This window comes from Micropterus dolomieu, linkage group LG17, assembly GCF_021292245.1.
Source record: "Micropterus dolomieu isolate WLL.071019.BEF.003 ecotype Adirondacks linkage group LG17, ASM2129224v1, whole genome shotgun sequence".
NCBI lineage: Eukaryota > Metazoa > Chordata > Actinopteri > Centrarchiformes > Centrarchidae > Micropterus > Micropterus dolomieu.
The window spans coordinates 7,273,546-7,283,008 of NC_060166.1; the positions used below are offsets into that span (position 1 = coordinate 7,273,546).

The window sequence follows — 9,463 nt, forward strand, 5'->3', positions numbered from 1 at the left end:
ATTGTCTTTGGCAGGCTTCTGAACTTCTGAACTGCCCAGGAAGCGGAAGGAGTCCCCAGTGGGGACTGGGGAGTCACACAGGATGATGGGGGAGGGCGGCTCTTTCTAAAAATCCATGACCATCTCCGCTGTCTTCAGAGCGTTGAGCTCCAGACTGTTCTGGCTGCACCAGGTCACCAGATGGTCGATCTCCCACCTGTAGGCGGACTCGTCCCCACCTGAGATGAGCCCAAAGAGGGTGGTGTCGTCCGCAAACTTCAGGAGCTTGACGGACTGGTGACTGGAGGTGCAGCTGTTGGTGTACACGGAGAAGAGCAGGGGGGAAAGAACGCAGACCTGAGGGGAACCAGTGCTGATGGTCCTGGACTCAGAGACATGTTTTCCCAGCTTCACGTGCTGCTTCCTGTCTGTCAGGAAGTCTGTGATCCACTTCAGGTGGAGTCAGGCACATTCAGCTAGGAGAGCTTGTCCTACAGCAGGGCCGGGATGATGGTGTTAAAAGCAGAGCAGACCTGTTGGGTCTGTAGATGAACTGCAGGGGGTCCAGAAGTGGGTGAGACGGGAGTTGGGGGTGGAGCTGACTGGAGGAGTCACGGGGGATGGTGTCCAATTGACTCGCAAAGCAGCAGTAGAACTGGTTCAGCTCATTTTCCAGGCGACAGTCGTTGAGTGGGGTGCTTTGGGTTTGAAGTTTGTGATCTGTCTGAAGCCCCTCCAGACAGAAGTTGCGTCGTTTGCAGAGAACTGGTCTTTTAGTGTCTCCTACAGTCTTTTTTTAGCTTCTCGCACCTCCTTTAACGCCCTGCACCCGGCTTGTTCCCCACTCCTCAATGCCTCCTCCTTTTCCAACCTCAGCTGTCTGAGCTTAGCTGTAAACCAGGGTTTATCATTCTTATAACTTTGCGCACAAACATTGGTACACAGCTGTCCTCGCAGAAGCTGATGTAGGACGTCACAGCATCTGGATACTCATCCAGATTGTTAGTAGCAGTCCTAAAAACATCCCAGTCAGTACAGTCCAAACACGCCTGGAGGTCCTCTCTTGGCTGAGTTTTCCTTTGTTAAAGTCACCAAGAACAATAACAAGGTTTGTCTGCTCCACACACAGTATCTGGTCAGCCAGCATGCGCCGTGCGTCCTGCACGTTGGCCTGTGGCGGAATGCAAACACCGACCTGAAAACTCACAGGGAGAGTAAAACGGTTTACAGTTAATGATAACAGTGTTGACATAAAAACACCTCCACCTTTTGTTTTGCTGAAGGGCTCTGTGTCACGGTCTGCTCTGTGTAGTTGGAAGCCAGCCAGCTGTAGCGCGGATTCCGGTATCAGATAGATCAGAAGATGAATAAAAGCCTCTGTTTTTCTCACCGGTAGCTGAAGTTCGTCCAGCTTGTTGCACAGTGAGCGCATGTTGGAGAAAAATATTGCCGGTAGCGGTGTGCGGAGTCCCCGTCTACGAAGACGCACAAGCGACCAGGCTCTTTTTCCTCTCCTGCGGCGCTTCACAGCCCGAACAGCAGCAAGCGTGCCCTTCACCAAAATGTCCAATAATTCCACTGATGACGCAAGAAAAGAGGGAAATAAAGGGAGTTGTTCCCCTGATGTTCATGAGCTCTTCTCTGTTGAAAGAGCTCTGGGAATCACAGATTTATGTCACCTGTCTTGTCTTTGTTTATCACAAGTTAACAGTGTCTTAGCTACTTCCCTCAATATGTAAAAATGTAAATGTTCATTCAAAGTTAGGCTTGTGCCTCTAAATAGGTGGCAAATAGCTGGCAAGCAACTGAATCTATTGCCCTGAAACATTCAGAAAGTATGCCAGTATAGACAGGTAAATGTTTTACATCCAATGAAAGTTAGGATGTTGGCAGATAAATCAGACAATGCACAGGGAATTTATTGATAACCCCACAGTTGTCGTCCTTACTGGTTTGGAAATACAATCTTAAGTCCTCTATGTTTGAGACCGGGTAAAAAAGCGGTCGATTCTGAGACTAGACTGAGACCTTCAAAAAGTGGTTTTGGGACAAGAGCAATCTCAATTACTAAAACACTAAGCAGAGCTTTTATTTTATTCATTGCCACACATCACTATGTAAAGAGAATTTCAATAAAGCAAATTGTCTTCTATCTTTAACCCTGTAGATATATTCTTCTGACTTCCAGTTAAAATAAAAACAGCCTCAGAGTTACCATTCTGCTTTCAGAGAGGCTGATCTAAAAGTGTTGTGGCGTTTGCCCATCCTGAAGTTAAATCAAGCCAGTGAATTTTTCATCTCTAATTGTAAATAAATCCCACTATCAACATATACAGTAATCTTTTTCTGTGTCAACTTGGGATATGGGGAAGATGGGACCTCTCTAATCCTAACCCACTCCAAGACAGGTCATTTTAGTGCATACTTGTGGAACCATTAAAAGAGGTTAGTATGCACAACAAATGTTGTAGTTAGATTATTTCACCTTAGTGGAAATTTCAGGTTCAATTTCAAGGTAACATTATTTTCCGTGGGACAATTTGGTTCGCAGCCAGCAGTACCAAACAGATCAACAACAACAAAAAAATACATCAACAAACACAACACAACTTATATTTACAAGGAAGTAAATTTACAAGGCTGATAACAGAAGGGATAAATTACCTTTGTTGCCGATATGTTCTAGGGTGGTGTGGTGGTAAAGCCTTTCTGTGTGGAGTTTGCATGTTCTCTCTGGGTGCTCTGGCTTCCTCCCACCGTCCAAAGACATGCGGCCTAGGTTGATTGGTGACACTAAATTGTCCGTGAGTGTGAGCGTGAGTGGTTGTTTGTCTATATGTGGCCATGCATGGATTGGCGACCCTGCCTTTGGCAGATTGGCTCCAGCTCCCCGCGACCCTGTACGCAGAATAAGCGGTTGAGGATGGATGGATGGCCTATATGTTCTGCAACGTGTTAGAATCTGCACCCTGATGGTAGCAACATTAATTCACCCCACAAGGGACGGCTGTGATCAGCCAAGATTGTTCTCACTTTTTTTAAAGATGTGACCTTGTACAGGTCATGAAGATCATGGGTGTACCAACAATTTTGCTACATGACTTTACAATACTTTGCAGGCGAATTTTCTGTCAGAAAGAAAGTGACCCATGCCAGCAGATAAAGAAGGTATGAACCGATTCAATATAACAGGAGTAAAACATTTTCAAACAACAAAAACAGGGTTGACAATAAAACTGCGAAGCTTACCAAAAAAGTGCACGTGCTGATGTGCTTTTATGCACACAGCATCAAACTGGGGCTCAAAGCACAGTTTGTTGTCAATCACATTACCATGGTATTTGTTCTGCTGCACCAGTTCAACTGTCCATCACAACAGAAGAGATGACAGTGCGAAATTGATACACATATTCTGTTTTTGCCACATTAATGTTTAAAAAGAATGATTTACACCAATCAGTAGTTTCACAACTGTTCAGAGTTTTCACTGTTGAGGAGGGACCCAATAACAGAATCATCAGCAAATGAAAAAATGTGGCGCCTTTTAAATTGATGGCTTTGGAATTTGACTTCCCCAAAACATTGAAATACAACCATAACACCACAGTTATCACACATTAAGAATACAACACAGTACCACCATTAAAGTTACAACAATTATGCCATGAGAAGAAAACAGCTGTTACAGCCTACAAGGAAACACATTTTAAATGAAATTAAAGAACACACTGCATTTATAACACAAACAAAAGAATGAATCATTCATTTTAAATGCTGGAGTCACTTCAGGTCTGGATATTTTTTCTTTGTCTCATTGCAAAATGGTCACTTTGTGTTCCTGAATCTGTAACCACATCTTCAGAATAGATACTGTTTGTACATCTCTGCAAACCCACAATCCAAAGGCATTTATTAGTCACACTTTCCTTCCACATTTGGATTTCCTTCCCTTCATCCAGTTACATCACTGTAGGATGAACAACCTCCAGCCTCCACAGACTGTCTACTGTATCTGAATGAGCAGTGAAAAACATCTATCTCAGGTTGAGACATAAACTGGCACCTGAGGTGTATCTGAGCAACATTTGTTTCTGATTATACACTTCTAAATAGGGATATCTAAAATTATTTTAATATTTAATAATTTTGTCACCAACATAAACAAAAGTTGATTTGCTTTTCCTATAAACAGTTTTATATATATTAATCAATCAAGTTTTATTTAAAGTGTAAAATCACCAAAAGATCTGATTCCAATACACTTTCCAAAATACACCAAAAGAAAATACAAAAGGAGTATGATAAAATACACCGTAAAATGCAGAAGGCACAGTTGTGCTCAAGACGCTTAACATAACAGCTATATTATACATTCAAACACAAAAAGTAACTTGTTTTCACCTGTAGTTCAACATACTAGGTTTTCTCATATAGTTTAGTGAACAAGAATAATATCTTTCTTTTCTTTTTAAAAAGGTAAAAGTCAAATAAAACAGATAGTTGTCCATGAAAATGGTCATTAATCCACAATTTTAAATCTGAATTATCAAACTTAAATGTACTAGAAATAAACAAAAACGTATAAAACACTGACATTTGTCTCCTCCATTTAGTATACTCTGCTCTCTATCATGAGCAATAACTTAAGAAAAAACTATTTTATTACCTATGCAGCTCATGTCAATAATTAACTTTATGATAAAATCAACCTATCACAATAACAAGTTATTTCAAAATATATAACTTGACTTAAGTAATATCTGTCAGTAAGGAGGAAGTGATTATATTCTGATGAAAACATCAGGCACACGCGCACACACCGAACCCACATGCACTTTCACTCACTCACATGCAGAGGTTAGTGGGAGTGTTCAAAGGCTGGACAGACAGTCATATTCAAACTGAGTTCAGGGACTGTTTCATTTGGCACTGCTCTCTGATCCACCATGAAGCTGTATGTGATCGTTCCACTGTGTGCTCTGTTCACCATCATCCAACAGGTATGAAAACACTGAGAATACAGTGATTATTATTACTTGTAAGATGACTTTCATCACCTTAAATTTTATGACAAATGTCCATTTCAAATGTAGAAATATTTAAATGTGGTATTTTGTATTATTTTTACATTCCATGTTTGATATTCTTGATTTCAGGCATCTTCACAAAATAAGTGTACGTGTGAGCTGACTAATTCAGAGAAGGCATTCCCTCATGACAAACTCAGCACAGTGGAGGGCAATGCATCAAAATGCAACAGCAACATCACCCCACAGAAGGTAACTAGTTAATGTTATTTTCTAAACCAGACTGTAAAGAACACAAACTCAACAGCTGTAAAACAGACTCCTGTATGTGTGAACACAGAGTCTACCTGCTCTCTCTGCAGACTCTGGAGCTGGAGAGTCTGCTGCTGGGTTTGGAGCGACGTCTGCCCCAGCTGCAGGAAGATGTGTCGATGCTGGAGAGGGAGGATGACGGAGACCTCTACGCAGTTCTCAGCCTGTATGTGATAGAGAATGAACTGCTGGAGATCAAGCGGCTCATTGACAGACTCAACAGCACCACCAAGGCACAGCAGGGTCTGACTGCTGACACCACTGAACAGGTAGACTCACAAAGCACCAGCTGTTCAACACTGACACCATTCAAGAAGGCAGCGCCTGTGTGCAAGTCTGCTCAAAATGTAGTCTGATATATGGTATCTATAGAAAGAAATATACTTGAAAATATCTTCTACTGCAAAATTGGTGCAGTTCCCTTGTCGGCTATAATCCATATTTTTATATTAACAATGGATAGACTTAATGCAATGTGAATGGCGATGACTGTAGTGACAAACCAATATGCATGATCACCCGCTCAGATCTATCAAGGTACTTAGCGTCTGTCAGCTCATTGTTTTACTTTTAAAGCCCCCAACATGTTGTAATGTTTTGGTTCAGTCTTACTGAAAACAACCAAGGCAGATGTTTTTCTTATTAGCAAAATAGCTCTAATAAACCCACTGTGAGCAACCTACAGTGCAAAAGTTAGCAACTAGCTGGTAAAGATTTCTTCTTACTATCTACTTACTAAATAGGAATCTGTTTGCTAACATAATGTCCCCATATCAACTTTATAAGGTGATTTTATGTCAATGTTGTGTTTTACAGTTTGTGGCACAGCCCCCAAGTGGCCAAAAGCAATTAAAGAATGTTTAAAGGTACTGCATGAATAGTTGTTCATTAACTTTCATCATTCATCATGACTTAACATAAGGCATGCTGATCAGAAATTGTGTCCGACTTTCGCATTTTACTGTAAAACCTTGCGGGAGCAAGGCGGCTGCAGTTGCTGAGTCCAGCAGCCACAGTCTCCGCTTGCATTTGACGGCGAGATCAGTCATAGTTCTAAGCTCACAGTAAGCTCACGCAGGTGGAATGTGTACGACTTTACAGCGGTATTTTTATACCCCGCCCCTGCAGTCACTGCAGCTCACATTTGACTACCAAGTCTGCCAAAGTCATCATCTCGAACGCAGCTACTGAAAATGTTTACCCGTGCTGTCATCTGGTGCCATACATAACGACACTGTCATGCAGTCATGCAGCAATGTTTTTCCATCACACACTTTAGAATTACACATAGTAACTTCAATGTATATTTATATTTGGGAGCTGTATTATCAGTGTAAGCAACTTATTGATTGTTGTGGGTTTGGTGCTGAGGTTTTAAAATCATAGGTGTCTGAATAATTATTTTTGCTTCATCATTGTATGAGCCGATCCATTTTGACAATCTGGTTTTACCTGATGACAGTTAATGATGCATTCAAGCACTTGAAGTGGGGAAAAAAGTGAAAGTACTCCCTTTATTACACATGTGTATCGGCTCAGCAACACTTTATTTGGATAGCCTGGCTACAGATAGTTAATAGGGTATTTGTAACATTTCAACAGCTTATTAGTTGAGATTCAACTATTCGACAGTTTCACAAGTAAAATTGTTTCCTGATATCATACCAATGTGGTCAAGGATTGGTTAGGTTTAGGCACAAAAAAAAACATCTTGAAAGAACAAGCATAAAGTGCCTCCTGTGTAATGCAGTTTATTTAGGGCCATAGGAATTGCACAGAGAACTTAATATGGAGAGGACAGAAAAGAGTACCGGCAGTCTGTGAGAAGTGCTGGTGTTGAAGAAGATTTCATGGCTCACCAAAGAGTAAAACGTGTAAGTGCTAGTACTGCATACCAGTGAGTACTGGCCCACTTCCAGCACTGATTCAAGTGCTATTATATTTGTTAATATACATATCCTATATTATATAGTGTATGTAAAACATCAGCTTAAGCTCACACACTGGATGTCTGTTCCTGCTGTTGTCTCTAAGCTGGAGAACCTGAGAGCAGAGATGCAGGAGCTGGAGACATACGACACCATGCAGGTGGTGAAAGGACAACGAGACAACGAGCGTCTGAACAGCGAACTAGAAATGTGCAAAAATGGACCTCTCCCCACCACCCAACCCACTCAACCTCTACATGGTATGTTGCAAAAACCCCACCTGATGTTTTACTTTTACTTTACTGCCACTTCCACTGATCATTCTGGTTATGTAGCAAAAGCTTTTTTCAGCATAGTTCATTTAATTCTCGTGCAGACTACACGATTTTCAGCGTCAGCCGATGGCAGTGCTGTTCACACTACACCACTTGCCGTCTTGTGACGGGAGTCTTGAAGCCGTTGTGGCGTTCACACTATGTGACTGATTGGTGACAGGGGGGTCGCACACTACATGAACTGACAGCAACTCTGTCACCCGACGCTGGTCTCCAAATCATGTCAATCATTTTGTCAAGAAAACACACGTGAAATGTGAAACGGAAAATGACATGAACCTACACATGAAATAGCTGTTGTTTGTTATTATAAAGATAGAAATTATAAAGACAAAGAATCTTGGTGAAAGAATGGATTAGCACACGCAGGTAGCAGGGATTATCTGAGCAACAGAGAGACCTGGAGGTGAGTAAAAAGTGTTTTGCGGTGAAAAAGTAGCTGCCTGCTCTCATTGGCTGGATGTGGATGCAGACGTCAGAGATGTGTGTGACGGGTAGCCGATCACAGCCTGACAGTTGCCAAGCTTGCCGTACGGAAAATCGGGCTAAAAATTGTGTAGTGTGAACTAGGCTTTGGGATAAATTTTGCAAAATCACATTGTCAATCAATAGAAACAGTGTGGGCTTCCTGCTCTCCTTTGTAATCATAATGAGTTGCTTGATATTTTACCTGAGCAAAATCAGATCAAATCAGATGTGACCAGACCCTAACCTCCAGCAAATTTACACCCAACGTCCGAGACCATTCTGGTTCTGCACCAGAAAGTGACACTTCAAATGAAGTCACTCACAGCTGTGAAGGGGCCTCCTCAGTAAGAGCTAATGTAGCCTGTAAATGCACTGTGGGAAGCTCTCAGCACTTATCACCACAATTAGGAAGTAACGATCAACCAGTGGACGTCTCGCTCAACCAGCTGTAGTTTCCCACAAATTCTCTCTCTCTGCTTCATTTCATGTTTTTCTCCCCCCAAGGTAAATGTCCCCACGGTCAATTTCGGAACATTACTGGCCCGAGGGTGTACACAGCAGGAGAGTACCCTGGCTCCTATGCTTATGGAGCCTGGGGTCGGGATCCCAAACCAGCGGTGGGAAAGGAGAGCTGGTATTGGCTGGTAATGATGACCTCCAGCAACAGATACGCCAACTACGTCCGTCTCTACTCTAGCCTGAGCTCTCTCATTGTTGGGGTGAGCGTCCCAGGTAAAGAAGTCTTGTGTTCTACTTCGAGTGTTGATGTTAGAAATCAGCTCAGTGAGCATGCACATGCAACACATACTACTGATCACGTTGAGATATAAGATTTGAAAGGGGGCAGATTTTCTATTTCTATTTCTATTCAAATGTGCACGAAGCTTGGAGGAAAAGCTGTTCTAATAAATTAAACTAATTGGCTCACTGCAACATGACAAGTGTTACTGATTGTTTACGGGGGGGAAAGGATGTTAACTGTTGGGTGCTTTAACCACACGCTGTCTTCCTGGAGCCACAAAGAGCAAACTACTCACTCCCATCCTCCATAAAGCGATTGCTTGTCCATATTGGCCATAATGACACAGCTCGTCGGGAATCTGAGCAGACAAAAAAGGATTATATTGAACTTTTTAACCTTTTAAAAAGTTGTGGTAAATCAGTTTTTATCAGTGGTCCCTTACCACTGATAAAACCATCATCTAAACCATCAACCTGCCTCTTAGACCCCATCCCGACTAGGCTGCTTAAAGATGTTTTACCCTTAGTCAGCACCTCTATACTAGATATGATCAATCTATCTTTATCAACAGGCTATGTACCACAGTACTTTAAAGTAGCTGTAATTAAACCTCTTCTGAAAAAGCCCAAACTTGATCCGGATGTTTTATCAAACTATAGACCTATATCTAAC

At 42.0% G+C, this 9,463-nt stretch overlaps 1 protein-coding gene across 1 annotated transcript; it reads left to right on the forward strand.

Annotated features, from left to right (window-relative positions):
- The first annotated feature begins 4,925 nt into the window (after positions 1-4,925).
- On the forward strand, positions 4,926-8,879 carry LOC123986025 (olfactomedin-4-like). The gene is made up of 5 exons (XM_046074077.1): positions 4,926-4,979; positions 5,136-5,258; positions 5,369-5,587; positions 7,353-7,506; positions 8,554-8,879. Exons 1-5 carry the CDS (start codon positions 4,926-4,928, stop codon positions 8,877-8,879), a joined length of 876 nt encoding a protein of 291 aa, XP_045930033.1.
- The last annotated feature ends 584 nt before the right edge of the window (positions 8,880-9,463 follow it).

Excerpts from the sequence above, each read along its gene's own strand:
- LOC123986025 (XM_046074077.1), top strand. The coding sequence starts at position 4,926 with ATGAAGCTGTATGTGATCGTTCCACTGTGTGCTCTGTTCACCATCATC. Across the intron at positions 5,259-5,368 it reads GCAACATCACCCCACAGAAG|ACTCTGGAGCTGGAGAGTCT; the intron begins GTAACTAGTTAA and ends CTCTCTCTGCAG. Across the intron at positions 7,507-8,553 it reads ACCCACTCAACCTCTACATG|GTAAATGTCCCCACGGTCAA; the intron begins GTATGTTGCAAA and ends TCTCCCCCCAAG.